This window comes from Agelaius phoeniceus, chromosome 2 (assembly GCF_051311805.1).
Source record: "Agelaius phoeniceus isolate bAgePho1 chromosome 2, bAgePho1.hap1, whole genome shotgun sequence".
NCBI classification, from domain to species: Eukaryota; Metazoa; Chordata; class Aves; order Passeriformes; family Icteridae; genus Agelaius; species Agelaius phoeniceus.
Window position 1 is genome coordinate 73,615,107 of NC_135266.1, and position 21,769 is coordinate 73,636,875.

The 21,769-nt window shown below is 42.2% G+C and overlaps 2 protein-coding genes across 13 annotated transcripts in view; one reads left to right on the top strand and one right to left on the bottom strand.

Annotated features, from left to right (window-relative positions):
• CRYL1 (crystallin lambda 1) overlaps window positions 1-5,865 on the top strand; it is a 50,213-nt gene extending 44,348 nt beyond the window's left edge. The window contains exons 7-8 of the mRNA XM_054628308.2: window positions 2,021-2,127; window positions 3,628-5,865. Coding sequence (XP_054484283.2) covers window positions 2,021-2,127; window positions 3,628-3,741 — 221 coding nt within the window. The 3' untranslated portion in view covers window positions 3,742-5,865. The remainder of the gene's footprint in view (window positions 1-2,020; window positions 2,128-3,627) is intronic.
• The window catches only part of LOC143693362 (uncharacterized), a 79,353-nt gene that overhangs the window by 44,399 nt on the left and 13,185 nt on the right, over window positions 1-21,769 (bottom strand). For 8 of the 12 annotated variants that reach the window (XR_013180962.1, XR_013180960.1, XR_013180963.1 and 5 more), the window contains one exon: window positions 4,426-4,542. Coding sequence is in view for 6 of the 12 variants with exons in the window: in XM_077173898.1 (XP_077030013.1) it covers window positions 4,426-4,542 (117 nt within the window). In the remaining 6 variants the exon portion in view is untranslated. Of the gene's footprint in view, window positions 1-4,425; window positions 4,543-10,016; window positions 10,271-21,769 lie in introns of those variants that run through there. The other 4 variants (XM_077173894.1, XM_077173896.1, XM_077173893.1 and 1 more) reach the window with 1 other exon arrangement.

Genomic DNA, 21,769 nt, shown 5'->3' on the forward strand with positions numbered 1-21,769 from the left:
AAAGGGTGTTAATTGCTTCCTTCAGTCTGCTGTTAATTAACTTCAATCTGTTAACACAGCCTAGGCTGCTGGCCCTCTTTGCTGCCAGGGCACACTGTTGGTTCCTGTGCAGCTTGCTGCCTGCCACTACCAGGAGTTCTTGGAGTTCATAAGCTTGTGTTGTTGCAAGGAGCCCTTCCTTCTGAGATGCAGGATCTTGCATATGTCCTGTTAAAGTTTTATATTGGCTCATTCCTCCAACCTTTCTAAAGGCAGTCTTGCCCTTCAATGTATCAGCTGGTCCATACCACTCTAGCTCCCACTCCTACCCAATTGGATGCTATTCACACCTTATGAGCATGGTTTTTTAAGCAGTATGGGTCTCAGGACAATTTCTTTCAATATTCCATTTGTGCTGGCCTGCAGGTGGAGTGCAATCCATTAACCACTACCTCTGAGCCTACATGTCCAACCTACTTTTGTCCATCTAGTTGTCCAGACAGACAGACCCTAATGTCCTAACTTTGATACAAGAATATTATAAAAGACCATGTCAAATGCCTTTCTAAAGTTGAGGTAAATGATATCCACTACTTTCCTATTTTTCACAGTTATTTAACCACAGAAGGCAATGAAGTCAGACATGATATACACCATTGGAGACTACATGCTGATTGTCACAATCACACTCTCATTCTTGTGTCCAGGAATTTCTTTCAAGAGGACTTGCTCCTTAATTTTCTTAGGGACAGAAGAGAGATTTATTGGCCTGTGATTTTTTTTCTGCCTTTTTTTAAGATGGGTGCAATATTTGCCTTCAGTCGTATGAAGATCTCGTGATGACATTGGTGCATTGACTGACTTATCTTTAAAGTATGGTAGAAAGCAGACTTGCAAGGGCATGCTAGTAACAATAAGGGATATTACTAGCAGTAGAAGTCCATCTTGTTGCCCCTGACATCCTTGCAAGTTACAGCTGGAGCTGATCTTTGGCTTTCCTGACACTATTCCTAGATGCCTAGGGGGTGTTTTTCAACTTCTTTACAGCCTGTCCCTGCTTCCACCTGCTGTATGACACCTTTTTGCACGGGAGCTTATCCAAGCAAATCTCTTGATACATGTACTTGTCTTCCTGAATATTAGGATGGACTGTTCCTGCTGTTGGAGGATGCTGTGCTTTACTGGCCTGTCCACAGGCTCTCATTCAGCCAGTTGCCCTTCCCATGGAATAGCTCCACAGATCTGAGCTGCCCCATTACAGACATAGCACACCCCCTCCTTATCTTTCCTGCAGTGTGTATCTCTCCAGTTGTGTGAGCCATCCCCACACACCTCAGTTGCCCCTGATATAAAGTTTTTCTCACTAGATGGGCCAGGGTTTTGGCAAAGATGCCTTTTCTCCACTTTGTCAGGTGAATCCTGTCTTCCCCTAGAAGTCCTCAACCATCAGAGAGGGTTAAAAAAACCAAATTCCTGTCTCTAACCCCACTTAGAGGTTGAAAGATACAGATCTGCAAGATCCATCTGTTCCTCCTTTAGCCTTTTTCCTTCACTGGAGGCTACCTGTGTCTCCATGCCTTTGATGCTTTCCCCCTGAGCCATGTTGTCCTTGATACACTCCAGGTTAATAAATGGAAGTAATGACAGGAATGCTTCACGATATGACACACACTGACTGGGAGGAGAGGTGAGAGCACTCTCCTCATGCTCCCTGGTCAGGGAAGCTTTCTGGTCACAAGTAACAAAGCACAGATGTATTCATGGTCGTGCACTACACCCTCACACAGCATTTTCTGCTGGTGTGTGACATTCATTGGTTTTGCAATGAAGCAGTGTCCCAAATAATTTTTCCGTGAACCTTAATGGAAATGGGGTGTATAGAATCCATTTTTCCTTCATGACAATTAAGTGTCTTAATCATAAGAGCAGACCATTTTTTGGATCTCTGATTTCTGGGTCTCTGCCTGCTTAAGCACAGGCAGCCTTACTGACTTTAACTGGGAATTTCTGTTGAAATGTAACTTTTCACTCTTATTTTCAGGTGTTTCAAGTTATTGTGAAAGATATGCTGAAGGAATGAAACTTGTTCTGAACACCTTTGGGCCAGTTCCAGAATTTTCAGGTGAAACTGTGCAGAAAGTCAATCAGGTAAATAAATCCTCCACACTATTCCTTATCACTTCTTTCCTCTTATCGTATTATTCTCAGCCTCCTTTCCCACATGGATATTCATCCTATGTCTTCTCCTACTCCATCTTCCTGCATAAACTTGGAGCTTTTTTTCTTCTGGGTGTTCTTTTTATACTTCACAAACCAGAGTTCCAGTTTGTCGTGTGTGCAAATACATGTTTAAGGGAAGCATGTGAGCAGTCTGGTAAGGTTACTTGCATGTTTAAAGATAAAATGTGTTTAAGTGCTGTTCTGGATTGGGATCTAGTTTATGTATTAACATTTCTAAGCCCACAATTTGTTTATAGTCACTACATAGTCATTTTGAATGACCATAGGAATCAACTGAAGTATTGTCATTTCCTAACTCTGCCTTTTCAAAAGGTGCCTTTTTTAATGATTCACTAAAGAATATGTGTAGGGGTTGAATAATTTCTGATCAGCTGTCAGAGATTAATTCCAAATATGGAGGCAGCCTGTCTGGAAGATAGCATATTGTGTTCCTATTTATGTTAGGAACACATTTTGAGGAAAAACATTCTTTTATGCTTAAATAACGTAAACTGCTTATAATAACAATTAATAATAATTTTGGCATCATTCACAATCAGAAGCTTATAATTGGTATGAAACAGTTTGGCTTTCTTTATAGAAGGCTGGATTCCACTTCAAAATCTGTTTCTGTGTCTTTATTATCTTCAGTCTTTGGTGCCAAAGATGAGTTTGCAGGGGATCCTCTGTTAGAGTAAATCATTAAGCATTTCTTACCTTACTCCTATGTCCCTCCCTGATTTTTTTATGGAGTGACTGCAGCTTACCAGTCATTGGTAGCAGGTGCATGTTTTACCCAGTTTCTCAACACTTGCCTTTTAAGCCTAAGACCTCAGGTCCTATTTTGGCAAAGATGACCTTGTGGTCTCTATCTGCACTCTCAAAACAACTTTTTTTCCTTGTCACTTCTAAGACAACTTTGACTGTGCACTCAGAAATGCTTTTTTCCCTGTCTCCCCCTGTCACTTTTATAATAACTGGTATTCTTAAGACAAAATGTTTTATAAACATGATATCCCTCACTGCATTTATGGGGAACCACACACAGGAATCTGGTTCAGAACACATTTCAGCAACATAAATGGTCAGGTTTTCTCCTTTCTACTTAATAAAAGATTGTTATCAAAGAGACAAGACAGTGACTGTGTGGAGCAAAATGAGGGAAGAGGCTGATGCTTTCTTGTTTCTGTAGTCCTCTATGTTGCCACATTCAGGATGACCTTATTCAGGTGGGAGCATTTTTATTCCCATACAGGTTGGTTCCTTTCCAGTCACTCATGGAAAGAGTGACCTATTTCTTGTGATAGCCTAAATGATAATTTATGTGGATGGTGACTTGATCTGACACAGGGAAAGCAGGAAAAAATGCTGGTGAAAAACTTTTCACTCAGAATGTGAAATTTAGTTATCTTAAATTTTCTCTTCCAGGCACTGTCTGAAAAAATTCCAGTTGTTCCAAAAATCCTGGATGCCAGGAGAAAATGGAGAGATGAATGTCTCACTGGTCTTGCCAAACTGAAAACACAAATGAAATCTGACTGAGATGCACCTTGTCTAACAGGAGAGACCAAATGAAGAGCAGATCTTCATAAAAAGCTGAAATTTTTAGTCATGCAGAAGAGGAGGCTGAATGGGCAACCAATGATATATGCACATGGAAACCAATGAAACATTTGGTCCAAATTTGCCAAATTCATGAATGACTAGAAACAATTATTAAAAAGTTCAGTTAAAATGTGTCAAATTGCTATATAAATGCATTAGATGTGTAAGCATTAAGTAGCTTTAGCAACATTAATATTGTGCAATGCAGGAACACAATCACGTTTTAAATAATGCATTTTTCACCTTGCTTAGGAATTCAGCACTTGAACAATATTTGCTAGTGCAGGGATCTGAAACAGGCAAACATCAGCTGTTTGTCACTGGAGAAAATAAGCCCTCCCCCACCAGTCCCTGTGACAGTGAGGTTAATTTGTAAAGCAGTGACTGCAGATAGGAGAAGGTTGTATTGAGCAGAGTGGATTCACTGAATGGTGAGCTGAGACCTCAGGAGCAGTTAAGGGTCACTTCAGTTCATGTCTGTTACTGTTTCACAATGTAGGGGAAAGAACTGCTCCTCCTTTCCCTCCCCTTGGCACTTCTGTACCTGTATGGTGATCTAAATGTGAGTAAATACAGCAGAATTCCCCCTTCATCCCCTCCCCCTGGTTCTGTAAGACTTACCAGAGACCTACTTGGTCTTCAAGACCACGCACTTGAGAGCCCATGGCTTTGCTCACTGATGTTTGATGCTGGCTGTTGGCACTGCTGCATAAGTACGTGCCCGATTTTATGACTTGTCTGTGAGAAAGAAAAGATCTGGATTTAGTAGCTGGTTTGGGAGACAGTGTGGTGTAGTGCACCTGTCTGGGCTTTCTCCATGACCTTCTAAATGATCAGAAACCAGTTTACCTCTCTGCTGCCACATCTGTTTTATACACTGGTCGAAGCAAGATCTGCTTCTTTAAGATTCAGCTGTAGCTGAAGGAACCCAGATATCGGAGTTGGAACTAGATGATCTTTAAGGTCCCTTCCAACCCAAGACATTTGATGATTCTATGATCTGCTCTTCTGGTCCCCTACAGAGGGAAAGATCCAGTGGCTTAGATGTAGCATTTATGCTTTACTGCTGCCCTTCCCTCAGGAGATAAAATATCTCCACATAGAAAAACACAGGATACACCCAGAAGTAGGATCAACCTGAGGTGCTGTAGTGGCATGTTTTGGTCCACTGCAAAGTGTTATTATGAACATCTGTACTCTATAATATAGTTGGACTTCGATCTTAGCTGGAACCTTGGGGCATTACTGTTAATGCAGATAGTAGGAATAACTTGAAACATTGCATTGCACCCACCCTGCTTGAGTTAAGCAGTTCTGAATTTGTGCTAGTTTGTCATGTAACTTCACAATACAGATGCAGAAGTTTTAAGCTGTCATTCTGCTAATTCTCATGTGTTTTTATAGAGGATGCACACAAACAAGCTGTTGTTATTAAAGCTGTAACTTTACTAGTTATAGTTTTGAGCTTAGCAGAAATATCTGCATGAACATATCAAACCCACTTATTTGTGTTTATGACACAGTAAAAGAGACATAAAACAATTTGTATTGCTTGACACAAGAAGTGGGTCAAGAACACATCTCTGGATGTAAAACATAGGACGGGAGGCATAGTGCAGAGGTTGTCTTGTGCTTCTTTATAATCAGTGGAGTGAATAGAAAATTTGTAAGCTCCAATTAATACTTTATCCCAATAGAGACTTAAAATGTTCATGTTTGTTCTCTTGTTTTTTATTGCCACAGTGACTGGCTCAACCTGCATTTAGGTATCTCAGTAGTCAGTCCTCACTCCTGAGGCCTTACTAGGCAATAGTAAATTAATTATGAGGTTGATTTCCTCATTTTGTGTATGGTTTTGCATTTCAGACAAGGCTGAAGAAGGTTCTGATTACTTTCAAGATTTGACCTGTTTTTCTTGTGGGCATATGACATTGTCATAACTAATTAGCTTGCAGTGCTTCTGTTTACTCTGAGATTTTTTTAAAACTTGATCATGCCATGAAATATTTGCTGCTGCCTTTGTTATTTGCTTATTAATAAAATATTTTAATTAGGAAGGTATTAACTTGTGTGCTCCAGTGTGATTTGATGCTTGAGAGACAGAGCAGTTCTGTAGAATGAGCAGCTGCTCCACAGGGTTACAGCAGATCTCACCTTGGAGCATCAGCTCCCATACAGGCTTACATCTATAAGTTGGGGAAGGGGAAGGTGCTTGACAAAAAGTGTATTTTAACTGCTATTTGCATAGGAGTTCCAGCCTCCAGGAGATATTTTTGCCCCGTGAGGATTAGTCAGGCAGAGGCACAGGGTGTCCACAGAGGTGGAACAGTCCTCCAGCCTGGAGGTTTCCAAGTCCTGACTGGATGAAGCCCTGAACAGCCTGGTCTGACCTCAAAGCTGACTTGCTGTGAGCAGGAGGTTACAGTAGAGACCTCCTAAGCTTCCTCCTGGTTTGCATTTCCTGATTTCAGGTTTTATTTGATTCTGGATAATTTTGCATCAGAAATGTTGCTCCAGTCAAATATTTATTTTGTTTGATTGTCAACAGAATGAGAAGTACTTAAATGATCAAGTAACTATTTTATGGTAAACTATGAGATATTTTGGAATAATGTACCTTGTGGTTTCTTTTTTACACAATTACATATTTTAAATTCCTGTATTTTTTTATTCAGGTTACGCCTATAGAATTTTTGAAGGCAGTCTTTGTTACACTGTGTTTTTCTCTGTTTCACCAATTTAATATTTATTGTTTTCTGTATTGCATGTATTTTACTGTAAGTTACTGCTGCATATTGGAAGCAGTGTCCAATATATTATACCAAAGCCTTTGATTTAATTAAAAAGAAACCATCTAAGATGTGTGAGATAGGAAGAAAGGACAGATGCACAGAAATACTCCATTGCTTCTCTAAGGGAAGTCTCCAATAGCTCTGTTTCCTAAATCTCTGAGTGTAGTGGAGTAGCTTGCAGCTTGCAAAGCAGCTATATTAATTTACTTTCCCTATTCTGAAGTAGTTTCCCTATTCTTCCGTTAAGTCATTATAAGTTTGAAAGTTAAAATGGGAGCATTTTTCTGATTGCACTATTATCTAATTGGAATGGTATTAAACTGTATTATCCTATCTATACCATCTTTTAGGCAAAGAGTGGACTGTGCTTCATTAGGGAAGCAGGAGAAGTGCTTGTGGTGCTTGTATAAAAACAGAAAAAAATCATTTTGAGACAAAGTGATGTCATTGTCAGTCTCAATTTCTTGAAAGATGAGATCTGGTGCCAGTGTCTGTATAGTTCCATGTCAGGATTGCATTGCCATAATATGGAGTTACAAAAAGGGGTTTGAGAATCTGTAACTGTGGTGCCGTTGCAGGGATGGAGATACGGAGGACAGGAGCTCACCCTGAGAAGAAGAGCCCAGCAGATGTGAACCTTAAAATTACTTGAAGTATCAGGAGGAAAACCAAATGGTCTTCTGCTTTCAGCAGCCTACTAGGCCCAAAGGGAGTCTTCCACAAATTAATTTGGATCTACTTAGAGCAAACAAGTGTAAATGAATATGTTTGCTGTATGTGCCTGCTCATCTGCTCTGTTCCCTCAAGCTTCAGTGAGAGTATGTGTGTGCATGCACATGTGGGTGCTATTGCAGAGTGGAAAGACAAAAACAAAAACTGACCCCAGGGGAAAATTCACATTCAGTTTGGTAAGGATTTGAATGTACCAAGCCAACAGCCAAGGATTTCTTTCTGTACTTGTCTGTGATTTCACAAAGAGAAAGGAGTTCCTTCCTTCAGCATGTTATTCAGAGCTGCAGGGGTGCAGCTTAGAGCACATCACTTAGAGGAAGTTACTATGGACTGGTATCTGTTATAGTTAATTTTTTGGGTGGAACCTTCTCTAGAAAGGCTAAACAAACCTCTTGGTTCTGTTATCAATGGGAGATCATAAGAAACTGGCATTGTTCTAGTTTTCTATGGAGCAGTACAACATATTTTCTTAACATATTCAAAGAAATGCTCCATGGGCTTGCAAGGATGGATTGCTCTTCACCAGACATTTAAATGGAGAGATGCTTGGAATAAAAGAGCACTCAGTGTGTATGAGATTTCTTCTTGAATGTGGGTGTGAAATGGAGATTTTAACATGTGTCTTGGTACACTCTTTCCAGCTACTTGCATTTCACACCTGTTTTCACAAGAAGCAGAGATGTGTAAGATGCAGAATCATTCAGAAACGTGTTTCCTTTTATCTATGGGTAGAATATAGTCTAACATGGAAAACTTAATTAAGAGTCCATAGTTTCATGTGGATACAGGAAAGCTTTATGCTGAACTTACTTTTTTTAAAAGATTCTATACAATAAGAGCTGTAAATTTGCCCTAAATTGAATGTTTGATCTGTTTAGCTTAAGCCTAGATGATGACACTGTTGTAGTTTTAACAGACTGCTCAAGGCCTCTACAAGGGTCCAACACCTTTGTGTCATCCCAATGGAAAGGTTTTCCAATAGAAAACATTAAAAAGGCTCTGTAATTTAAAGCACTATGAAAACCCTTCTTTCCATTCACAATGTGTTTAAACTTTACCATCAGGTCTTGCACTAATTTTTCCAATACCAAAACAGTACCTACTTTCCACATCAAGCCACGGTTGCTTGTTCTTGGTCTGCTTAAACAGGTAATGCTCCTAAGGAATACAATGGAGGCATTTTTTGGCAGCCCAAGGAGAAAGTGATGAGGCTGGAAAATCCTCACTGTGACTCTGATATTACTGAAAAAATTAGGTTGTTGTTTATGAGTCAGCTTTACTGCAAGCTATGGTTGATGTGGAGCTTGTTGTTTGGTTTTTTTAATAAACCCTGCTTAATGGGGTGAAATCTGCATATTAAGTCCTTAGTAGTAGTATAGAAATTATTTCTGTGCAGTTAAAAATATATTTCTGGAATTGCCAGGCACAAAGACAGCAGTCACCAAAGTGTGTAGTTTTCCACATTCCAGAGCATCTTGCAACCACAAAACCAGATTTTCTGATATTACTCAAAGCCATGCAGTAATGGAAAGATATAATTGTGCCATTTCAAACACACGGGCTACTGCAGACAGCACATTGCTTAGCCAGGTGATTTCATTAAATGAGCATGCCTGCTGTCCATGTGGTACTGAATTTTATGGAATAGGAACAGCATGAAGTCACATTTTGTACTTCTACAAACCAGAAATGTTTCCATTTGCTTTTGATTTTCCTTCTTTAGAAAGAAAAGTTAACTACAAACATCATCTCCCCTCTATCAGAATCTGTATCAGTGCATAGTAAAGGGTGATTACAGAAGTCTGAATATAGCTTCAGTTGCTGAGACATCTCATACTACTCCAGCGTGTTGTTTACAAAACAAAAACCATTAGAAATAAGGATGTGACTGCAGAGAAAAATAGAGAATACAATTTTTCTTAGGCAGATGCAGGTATTATTTATATTATGACAAATAAAATCAGATTTAATCTGATCTTAGTGTCCTAATAGTTTATTATAAGGGAAAACCAGTAGGTAGAGATTAATGCAAACATATTTAATCATCAGTAAAAGGGAGGTAGGTGCATGTTGCACTATGTATACAGTGCTTACTGCATCTGAATATAGGTTTTGGTTTCAAGTCTCTTCTTAAAAAACTACTGTCCAGACTCCTCTGGAGTGTGCTGCCATAAAATGTGCTGTAACAACTGGCCAGACAGTGGCCACTGACTAGCCTTGGGTAGTTGCTGCCATGTCCACCCTGTTGGCAGTCCTGTCCCCATGCCTGTGAAGAGCAAATCAAAGTGTAACTTCCAGCTGCCACCTCTGCTGTGAGCTGCAGGTGAGTTTCTTGCCTGTTGCCAGAAGGACTTTGCTCTGGCACGCTGCTGCTGGCCGTGCTGCTGCAGGCCAGTAAACAGGAGATGTGGGCAGCCTTGCCCACAGCCCTGGGGTTTGTTCTGTTTCTTAGGCCAGATCAGTCTGTGCTGGCCTCCAGCATGGCTTGCTGCCCTGTTTCTATAGCAAAGGGCTTTTGGCTGTACTGCCTGTATAGGCCAGTCTGCCCAGCTCCTGGGAAGCCAGCCACAGCCTGTTGCAGAGCTGGCAATGGATGTTAACAGCTCATCCTCATTTACCCATTTTCCAGGCTAACAAACTTGGACTATTCACCTATAAAATCAATTTTTTCCTTCCAAGATAGTTTACCTGTGATAGCTGATATCCATCTGCCCTGGTGCTGTGCTGGTCCAAGCTCTTTTCTGTGATCCCTGCTGCAGCTTTTCTGATTTTTGCTGATGTGGGTTACTGCCAGCTGCCATCTACCTGATGGCATGACTTCAGTCTGAGGAAATCTGGAGAACTTTCCATGATGTAAATATTAATTTCTCAGCAGCATGGGGGCTCTTTTGCCAGGATGTGTGTGGTTGCAGGACCTTCCTCTTGTGGTTGTGTCAAAGGTTCTGAAATTTTTGTTAAAAGGTAGAGGTGATCACCACTGGATGTTAGAGCCTACAAGGAGGGCTTTAACATGGCCATGCTCATGATTTATGAGTAATTTAAAAGCCACATAATTTGTAAGCTGCCTAATTAAAGCAATGTTTACACACTTCTAGAACAACACACAATCACCTTGTTTATAGCAGGAAAGCACAAAGACCAGAACTGAATAAAACCCAGTTACCATGGGAAGACTGGTTTGTTTAGTATTAACACCACAGCTGTCCCTTACTTTTGGCAACACTCAGTGAGCTTGTTTTCAATAGTGGCACTGAAACAGTGTTATTCTGGTTGCTTCTCATCCTTTTAGTGTGCATTTCCTCAAGAAGTCTCTCTGAGGGAAGCAAAACCTTGTATTTAGCAGCATTTTTAAAAAATTTATGATCCTTTGCATGATTTCCAAGCTCATGTAGCCATAGGAGTATATTCTACACTTTGTTGTATTTCTTCTTTTCCCTTTTTTTAAGCTTTCCTTTGAATTGTCCATTCACCATCCACCTCTCTTTCCACATTAGTTGCTTGTGGTGACCCTTCACTACTGATGTTTCTCAGCTGCTGAGAGGATCATCTTTAATTTCAAAACTACACATGGGGATTAACTGCTACCCAGATGTTGTACCAACCTCCCACTCCGGCCTCTACAAGCAAACTCTTTGTGATGAATAGTGATTATTTCCACTTAGTAGATTGGATCTAAACTCTGAATCTAAACTCTGGCCATCTGGACCCTGTTTCATCATGGCGGGTGTCCCAAGAGTGTGTTTTGGTCATTCCCATTGCAGTTCCACAGGCACAGCCCAGCAGCCCATTGGCAGAAACTCCTCTGACTCACATTCCTCCCAGGACAGTGCTGTGTGCTGCAGGTGCAGGAGTGCAAATGCAGCCTTTTCCTAATCCTCCCAGTTGACAGCAATACTTGACTTCTCCAATTTAATCTCATGGTAGGTTCCAAGATGAAGCTGCTCCCTATTCTATGTCTGACTCAGTATTTATCTGTCAACTTGGTGCTTGCTGAGATCATTGGTGATCAACTACTTTGAGAGCCTTAAAACAAAGTTATTGGCAGAATTTTTAGCCCACAGGGATTTTATGTTTGGATCTGGAAGGCACAGGCAGTAGAAGCAGGACTTTTGTGGTCAGCACAGTCGCTGTAATGTGGGACATTATATTTCTTTTTTAGCCTCACAGTGCAGCTCTCCCAGTCCCTGGCTCCTGCCTGTTGCCTTTTCAGCTCCTTGCATCCTCCCTGAGAAGCAGAGACCCCACACAGGTGATGTGTGTTGGATGTACCAGTGCTCACTGATGTAGCTTTTCTGAGCCCTCGTTCCCTCCAGCTCTCACTTCATATTCTTTCTTTCTATTGCCCAGAAATGGGATACATTTTTGCTTGTTTCCAGGCCTGTTTGGCAAATACTGTCCTTCCAGTCATGGTTTTCTCAAGGAGACCTTTCTATTTTTGTTACTTGAACTATTATTTTCACATGTTTTTAGTGGTATTTCCAACAATTTTACCTGGAGAAAACTCTTATGACAAATCTGCAACAGCTCTTCCTCTTTTTTTATTTCTTTTGTGAGGAAATTATGAAATGCCTAATACATGCTTTTACTTTTGTGAAGGTTTGGAATGGAACCAGCTATGGTTCACACAATTCCACCCTTGGCTAAAATCCCCAGTTTACATACCTGGGAAAACCACAGTAACTGGGTGGAGAAAGTATAGTCTCCACAATTAAAATTGCAAGCTGACTTAATGAAGGGAAATTTATTAGGGGAGAATTTTATGACAGTATATTTTCATCTTTGGCAATAATCTCATATACAGCACAACAGATAGCACAGGGCTGAACAACACCCTGAGCATAGCCCAGACTGAGGGAGGCTGCACTGGGGGATCCTCAGATCTGTGTCAGCATTGCCCTTCACTGCCCAGGAGGACAGGCAATGGTCCTGACCCACGCAGTTTCTTTTTACTTTGTGCCTTCTCCTAGCTTGCATTTGTACCTTTATACAGTTCCTGTCCTACTACCCCATATTTCTAATTTTTTTAATCCATGCCTGTTTGTCCCTTACAGTCTCCCTCATTTTCCAGTTGCCTACTTAATGCTCAACTGCATCTTTGCATTCCCATTTTTCCCTTGGTGGAAGTTGGCAGTGCTCTGGGTCATGCACCCTCCCAGGGGAAGAGGATTGGAGATGGCAGAGGGAATGGTTGCAAGAGTTACACAGGAGCCTGATCTGAATGTGGCACCTTAGCAGATGTCACTTACTTAAGCCATGGTCTCAGCCCTGTGCATGGCAAATTAAAAAATCTTGACTGGGATCGATCCCCTGTCAGCCCAAGACAAGCAGATTTATCACCTGGTGCTCAGTCTCTCACATCTCCTCCTTCTGATGCCCATGATTTTGGCTGACAGTTATTTTAACTGTTTGCTTGGTCTTGAGCTTTGTTCCTCTTTGTGGGCATGGAGACCATCTTCACATACTTATCTACACTCTTGGACTCACTGCTTATAAAACAGATTAAATAATATTTTTCAAGCTTTTGCAAGGTTGTAGGAAGCTTGCTGTAGCTGCAAATACAAGTATCAAGCTGCAAATACAAGTCTGATCCACAGCTTAGATTTTTTTAAAAAGTTTTCCTGAGTGTAAGTTGAGCAACTGAACAAGTTATTTAGAGCAGTTGCAGAGGTCTTTGAGTTCTTTTAGGAAAGGATTGATACACGCCTCTTGGAGATTACGCAGATATCGTTAGTACAAATCAGAGATCCTTGATCCCTATAAACATGCAAATTAGAAACAATTAAAATATACAACATGGCCTAATGCTTAATATAAGCATACACCCCATGCTCATGCAGCCACAAATTAGTTTATCTAAAGAGACCAAGAGGAAGATGAAGAAAAAAGTGGAGTGACACTTGATCCCAATAAGTAAAGTCTAGCTCTGAGAAGGTGATTTCCAAAGGGATATTTTGAGAGCATTTTAGGTCATTGTACAAAGCAAAAAAAAAAAAAAAACCCAAATCAAAACCACAAAAAAATCCAAACCCAAACTTACTGTAAACAAGACAAATATTCAAGGTAGCAATTCAAGATAGAGTGGTGGTAGGCATTTTGGAAACATGGTAAAGCTCTACAAACAACACATAATACGATAATTTCCAGAAGGGTGTGAGCAAGCCAGGGCTGCTGGGACATCCCCATTGCACAAACCAATGAAGAAATCACAGGAGCAGATACTCATAACTTTTACAAAGAGGAAGATGTGAAGGAAATAGGAAATAAAGTCAAGACAGAGGCATGTTGAAATAACCAGGGAAGGCCGAATCACTGTCAACACTGAGGCTATGACAGATGAGAGAACTGAAGAGGGAAATAGGATGTGGACGTGAAACTAGTGGGGAAAGGCTGCTGGAACATCAGAAAAAATCTGCAAAACCAGGAGAGTGTAAATAGATACGGACTAGCTGGTTTTACTGCCCTTCTCTGATTTTATGGAAGATCACCTCAATGCTTCCTTAGAGATACGATGGGAGTATTGGGGTGAGTATTGGAAGCAGCCTTGGTGAGCTGGGCAGGGAGCTGGAGAGGGAGCTGGGGATGCCATGGGCTGGTCATGCTCATTCCTTGTAGAAGGCATCTGCTTCAGGAGGCAGCATTTTACAAGGTAAACAATGTCATGCAGACTAAAATGACAAGACTGTCATAAAACAAAACAAAGGTTTCAACAAGATTGCAGTTTTTCAAGAATTAGCAAACCTTCAGGCCATTGTCTGAGGTAAGTACTAATGGGGCCAAGGAGTTGTGGAGCTCCTGTGCTTCTCATTTCTATGAGCAGCAATTTGGCATTTAGGGGCTGGGAGCAATATTCCCATGGAAGATCTGAATGCTGTTCCTTGGTCACTGCATGTAAGACAGTATAAACAGCAGACATATTTAAATTAGTGACAACACTCTCCATTTCCTGCAAGCATCAGTCCTTTCACCTTAGATTTACAGCCTCTCATCTCCAGTGTCTTCACCTAAGGCAAAGGGCAGAATGTTGTTGTGCAGGAATTAATAAATAACAGGTGCTATGTTTGCAGATGGACTCTGCACCACCAACTCCTCCATGGATGATGACAAATGGAGATTTGCTCAGCCACCTGTGTTGGACAGTACACTGGTACTGGAACCATTGTTTGAACCTCTCTTTGGTGTCCAAGTGCAAATGTCTCTGATCCTGTGTGTGATGGGTCCATGGGTATCATTCCATGGAGTGAGGATGGCTACAGCAGGCAAAAGGCTGGGTAAATAAAAGATGTGAATTTGAAAAAACCAGGCAGATTAAAAGGATTGGTTGTAAAACAAAGTGAATATGTTGTGAGATAAGGGTACATAATGGGCTGCAGCTGAAAAGATTATAGTAGTGATATATAAAGAATGTCCTGAATTAATCACTTCCTTTGTCTAAGTATTTGTGTTTTGCAAAGCATAATCACTTAGCAACCTACACTGTCATTTTTACTTTTTACTTAAATTGTTTCCTGGGGGTATTATCTCTATCTGGCTCAGCAAAATTAGAACAGTAGTTCACTTAACACTGTCTATAAGTAGATGGAAATAGTTGGCTCCAGATGTATTATGAATTGTGCTTAGAGAATTAACATGGTTTAGATCATAGAAAGTGGGGCATATTTGCTGTTCAACACTTTCTTATAGAGCAGTAATCTGTGTTTAGCTTTATGGATCTTATCAAATGCTTGTTCAAGCCAAGTCACAACTCTAGCCAAGAATACTTAATGCCAGGTTTGAGGCGACGAAATGTAAGCCAGGAGGAACCTGGCAGCATTGCTGGGCTCCCTCTCAGCACTGAGACATCCCAAGGCCAGGGAGCCCTACTGGACCCCCACCACAGGCACTCAGTGCAGCAAAACATCACACCCAGGTATGTCTAAGGACTCCTGAAAAATCTCTCTGGAAAGGGATTCTCCAGCCTCTCCCCACACTCCATGCCTTGTACATCTTGGAAATGTTCCCTAGTGGGTTGTCAAAGGACTCTTTGTTGCAGAAGAAAAATTGATTTCTTCATGTCTTTGTCTACAGATAATGTAAAACAATCATTTTCCCAAGAAGGCTGTATGTGTTAGAGGATTGTTTCCATCTCTGTTCTGGAAATATTTTTTCCTTGGACTAAATGAGCCATGTTTTTCATTTTGAATCCCTTGGTGTATAATTCTCTTGATTCCTGTGCTCCTTGAATGCTTCTCACTTTGTCCAGGTCTGCAAGTACCATGTCCAGACCAGGACCCTGCACTCCAGTTAATTAATGCAAACATCTTTAGCCTCTATTAAATCACATCATATCAATGCTCACTTCTGTTTGAAGAGGAGTGAAGATAATGTGTGCCTTTTCCCAGTCCTCAGACTAATTTGCTGCCATGCCAGAGCAGCCCACACCCTGCTCAGTGGTGATCCCAGCCAAACTCTGGCACACTCAGACCTCCCACCTGGGCTGCCTGCACCTTTTGCCCTTCCTTTTGCATGCTGTTATTTTCAGCCCTGTCTAGATGAGCAAAGAGTGAATCAGTGGAGAAACAGGAGTGGATGGTGAGTGGCTTTGTCCTTTTCTTCCTCTCTGAAATCTGCTGCCCAGCACTTGTGGCTGGCAGGAAGGGAGGACTGGGCTGGGCTGTGAGTCATCCTCCATTCCCTGCTCTCCTCCTAAGCCAGGTGCTGCTTGTTCTCTGCCAACTGCAAGCTATTGCCAAGGCCCTAGCCCCTTGCTTGTAAGGAAAAAAATCTTCCCTCTCTGTGCATATCCACTGCTGTGGCACAAACATCCTCATTTAGAGCAGCCCTTCCTTCCCTTTGCTCTGATGGATGAGCCCTGCACTCCTCTGTGTCACTGCTGGCAGCAGATACCTGCTGCTGTCCTGCTGCACAGCCCAATCAGTGGCCTCAGCATAAAGAATTTCAGCATAAAAATGGGTCCAAAAGTCTGCAAAAACCCAGCAGCTGTCCCATGACATCTTAACACCTGATGGAGAGTGAGAAATTATGGATCCACAATGTGGGTGTTTTCAGTTTCAGTGCTGATTGATAACAAGGAAAGTTTAAACACTTGAACAATAACTTCATTAATGCTACAGACCTGAAGGGAGAGGTGAACTGAGGGGTTAAACATTAAATAGCTTTCAACTGTTAAAAGTAGCATGTCTATGGCCATAGCTTTCCACTGAGAGTCACTTGGACACCTGAGTCTCTCAAATTCAGAAGATATCCAGGCAGAGATGCTTTCCATCAGGACCTGTCCACACCCAGCTGTGATGGGGCAGGACATACCCTGCCTGGGCTAGGCTTGAGAAGCCATGCAATGGCAAAGTGGGTACACACACCTACCACTGCTCCAGTACTGCCAGCATCTGAGAATCAGAGGTCTGGGGTAAAACCATGCAAGCTTTCATTGTCATGAACACTTTCTATTTGTTGTTAATAGTCTGGGAGGGCTTTTTAATTAGTTCTTTATATTAGATCATTTGGCTACTTTAAGATGACTCTTTATTTCCACAATCTGCAGGATTAATAATGCACTGTGGGAGCTTTTTTTGATTTGACCTCTTCTGCTTGCCTGTGCTGTTTGCAGAGATCTTCGCACTCACCAGGTGACACAAGTAGCCCTGACTTTTCAAAAAGAGTATCTATCATCAGTCAGCACTCATAAAATCCTGCAAACCGATGACCAGCATTGCATGGCTGTGCCTTCAACTTTGCTTGGTATTTGTAAATAATAAAAAGGTTCTGTATGAAGATGTTGAGGCAGAAGTGCAAGAAGTGCAGGATTGTATGCTGCAGCAGTATTTTCTGATTACGTCTTTCTTGTGAAATTTAAGCTCTCCTCACGTATGAACGGGCAAACCCTGCTCAGCATCTTTGAGTGAGGGGAGGCTTTTCCACCTGCCCTCCACTACAGGAAGAGGTCATCTTTCTCTCCTGCCCATTGGTGCTGTGGGGACCCACCAGAGCAGCAGGTAGCGAAGCCGCCCCAGCTCTAGGTAGGCCAGTGTGGGGGTATTAGTCATCCACTTACCACATGCCTCACTGCCTGTGCCTGGAGCAGACGTGTTCCACTGCCTTTATGTAACCCCCTGGAGGGCTGGTGCTGCCAGGGGCAGCCACCTCCGCCACTGCCACCAGTGCCCAGCAGTGACCTTGAGCTGCAGGTGACACTGAAGCCTGCCATGAAGAGGCAGAGGTGCCCGTGAGCCCGGTGCAGGAGGGCCTGCTGCAACAGTGCCAGCCCTGAACTGCAAAGCCCACCTGGGGCAAAACCCCTGGTCCTGGCTGGTAAGGCTAACCCTCTGTTCCCACTCTCTCATCTGGGAGTGCACCATTGGGATAGAGGGTCACCATCAAATTTTGTGTCAAAAGACACATGAGGCTCCCCTTCGCCCCCAACCTGCAGGCTCAGCTCCATCTCAAGCCCACAGTCCTGGTGGATTTTTAACAAGCATGAAGGATTGGTTTTGTCTAATCCTGTGTGTGCAACCATCAGGCAAGTTCTTATCTTGACTTAACCTACAGGTAGAACGACTCTGGTCATACTGCTAGCATATTTCAGGGATTTATGTCCACACCCCTGTGGTGTGTGCACTCCGATATCCCTCAGGTCGTTTTTCATCATCGGTTACGCTTCAAGTCTCTGCAATCAGATATGGTTATCTGAGCAACAGGGAGAAATATTTACCAAAATGAAATTAAGATGGGAAAACGGGGAAGAAAGAATAAAGGGAGGAGAAAAGAACTAAAGATGAAAACTCAGTGTTGTTTGAAATTTGCACTGATGTTTGTTAGAAAATGAATTGGTTTCACTTTTGCACATTGCTCTATACAAGGAGATTTATCTCGTGACATATATTTGCCTTCTAGTTGGCATGGCAATTTGATTCTTGAGATACTTTGCTTTTTTCTTTCCCACACATTTAGCTCCTGATAATGTTGAGAGAGGTGGTTGATGAGGATCTCAAGAAAACTTGGATTGTGATGAGCCAGGGATATTGAAAGTCCAGTTCTAGATAATGTTTCTACATTTCTACTGTTCTTCTGTACATCCATTAATTTTTTCCCAGAGTTTCTTCTTATGGGATGCTGTCTTGGCTATGATCAACAGGGAATGGCTGAGATCTGGGTACAGATTGCTGAGCTGAGGTGTTGCAGCACCCGCAACCCAAGTACCATTTACCTGCCAAAGCAACCCATTGGGCCAAGGAACACTCCTGTCTTGGGACCCTTCATTCCTTGTATGAGAGAACAACCTTGACTACTCCTGTGGCCATGACTGGGCAGAGCAGCTCAGTTGACCTTGTGTTCTTCAACCAAACTCTTCTACCAAACTGGCAACATCATTTGTCCCTCTGGTGTCCTGGGGGGAGGCTATGGAGAAGATGCTAAAAACAGCAGCTTCGTGAACCATCACCATCTATTGCCATCTCTGCATTGGCAGGTGGGATAAACCCCACCTGATTTACTGTGGTCTCCTGCAGCACACACCTCCAGGACAGACAGCAACAGAATTTATAGTTACATTTTTCTTGTAACTGGGAAACAAAGAAAAGGAAATGTGATAAAACCAGAGCAGTCTTCTGGCAAAGGTGCCCTTAAGTCTGTCTCCTTGTCTTGTGCTGACAGCTGCTTGATCTTGGGGCTCTCAGGTTGACTCCTCCATGCTCCAAAACAGAAATTTCTGCCTCCTGATAGCAGATTTAGCCTGGCTAATCACCATCAGCTTCTTTAAGTTCCAGAAATGGAACGCTGCATCTAAATTCAGTGCTGTTACCACAGGCACTGTCCACAGCCCTGTGGGGCTCAAATGGGATTCCTGCTCTTTGCAGTTATTCATCTGGCTGTTCTGGACACACCCTGACTTGTGACTGCCATCTCAGCACTTAATTAAGGGGTTAATGCAGATCTCCACCTGCTTCTTGCTCAATGTGGTTGTAATGGCAGCCTGGACCCCTCTGGGAGGGAGAGCAGGAATGGGTCTCCTCTGGAATCTTTACAACACTAAAATGTATTCCCATATCATGCTGTTGCCTTGTGAATGTCTGATGTGGTATAGGTTACAGAGATATCTTTGTGGACATGAAAAGTATTAAAATGTACCTATTTACTCTGTTGCAAATGTCATGCATTGCAAGCTTAGGAAAGTATCTTGGGAGGCATGAATTTTGCCCTTAAGCACTAAGAAATGTATGAAATACTACTTAAAAGTAGTATCCCGTACTTGTTAAGATTTGTTGTCTTCAGTAAGTTCCTTTGGTCCCTCCTCACTATGTGTATGTCTGATGTGTGCCATTATTCTTTCAATTAGTGCAAACTTTCCACCAGGCCCAGAGGGATCAGGGTGCTCTGTGCCAAGGTTTTTACCTTGGGAGATTATGACCTGCAGGACAAGAGCTGTGGATGAGAACTTGAGTGCTCCAGAGCAGTCTGGAAGCCTGTAGGTACAAGCTGAGTGGCACCACCAGCCCCCAGCCAGCCAATGCCAAGGTTAAAGTACTACCCTGACTTTGGGAAGGGGAAAGAGGACAGATCAAGGTCACACATAAGTAGCTCATGTAAAGCTTTCTCAAAACTCCTTCCTGCCTCATGCCATAAGGTCCCCCAAGGAAAAGTCCCAGGGAACACTTGTTGTCTGGGGTTAGGCTGGGAAACTAAGCAGGGAAGCTCAAGTGGATGTGTGATTTCCCAAAAGGGTTTGGAAGACTCCTGCATTCCTAATGGGGCCAATACATAGGAGGTGATCTGTGTCACCACAGAGGCACGTGAAACAAAAGCTGGTCCAATTCCCTCTCTGAGCTCCACTACATGCTCTTGAGATGCACTCAGAGCCCCAGTGCTTAGCACAGGGAGGACTCGAATGCCCTCAAAGATGGGGGAAAATCTGTTTCAGAGCTTAGGCTTTAGGTGGATTGTATCCACTTTAGTAAGGCTGTTTCCAGGACATTTTTTTTTTAAAGGAGAGAAAGGGAAAATAAAATAGGCTCCTTGAGGTAATAGCAAAAGTGGAAAGGTAGGTAGGTCTTGGCACTATTTGACAGAGCGTGACTCTAGGTAGCTAACCATCAAGATGAGAAAATATTTTCTACTCCTGTGTAGCTTGTGGTATGGTCCATGGCCCAGATTTTGGAGGCACAAATTTCAGTCCTTTTGCTGACCCAGCAACTGCCTGTGTCAGCCATGGCTGTGCACCCCAGAAGAAGGCAGAGTCTCTCCTGAAGGTGAGACTCTCAAGTGGTTGCAGCAGCCAGGTCTTGGGCTGCTGGATAAGGATTGTCCTGGTAGGGTATGGTCCATGCTGGGAAACATCACAGAAGCACCTGACAACCCCAAATCCTCTGGATGTTTATGCATTGCAGCTCTCCTTCCTGCTTACATTTGGGATGTGGATTTTATGTCCAAGACTCATCTCTCATAAAAAGAGGGAAAGAGCAGCTATTTAGTTCTGCTTTGTACTCTGGTTTTGCAAATTTACTATTTGTTTTATAGGTAGGCAATGACTTTTGTTTTCTCATTGGCATGGTTATTTCATGGCTAAAGAAAGAATAGAGTTGTATATGAAGTACCAGGTAAAGAAGAAGTCACTCATGTTCAAGGCCCTGATGATATAAAATGTACACAGAAAACTCCTCTGCTCACATAAAATACAGAAGGTTTAAAAAAAAAGTCTCATGTTTCCCTTTTAAAAATTCAGAATCTCTTAAACCAAGAAAAATGCATCCATGGGAAGAGAGTGCCAGTAATAACAGGCCTGCTCTTACATCCACTGGAAAAAGAGAAACAAGTAGCAGTTTCCCTTGAGGGAAGAGGGATTCTGGAAGTTAAACAGAAATGTTTATGCTTGTGAAGAGTTAAAAGGCTTCATAGGCACCCGGCTTCCCCCTCATCCCCTGAGCACCTCAGAGCAATGCATCAGCCCTGCAGCACAGGAAAACAGCCCAGAAAAGAGCTTGCTTTCAGCAGCCCCATCTTCTGCAGGGAGACAAGGAAACACCAGAACAGGGATGTGGCTAAGTGTCAGCAGATCTTGCCCTCCAAAATTCCCACTGGGGACTATTTGCATATTCTTTCTGTGCGGGAGACCACTGTTTTTTCAATAGCTGAAGCCTTTGCCTGCCCAGGTTGAAAACTACTGTTAGAGGATTTTCTTTGTTAAATTTAAAGCGACTCACATAAAAAAGGAAGCAGTCTGAGTTAGATGTGAATCATCCTTTATGCACTGATCAACCTTCCTGTTCTCATTGCTGCATTTGAATAATTTTGTTAAGCTTGCATTTAAAGCCTTTCCATAAAGTGGCTTTTGGCTTGGCACAAAATACAAATAATTATCCACTCTATTAACATCTATATTCTATGAGAACTCGTCTGGCAAATGTGCCACGTAATCTACACAGGCATTGATCCTAAATTAAAAGACAGCATCA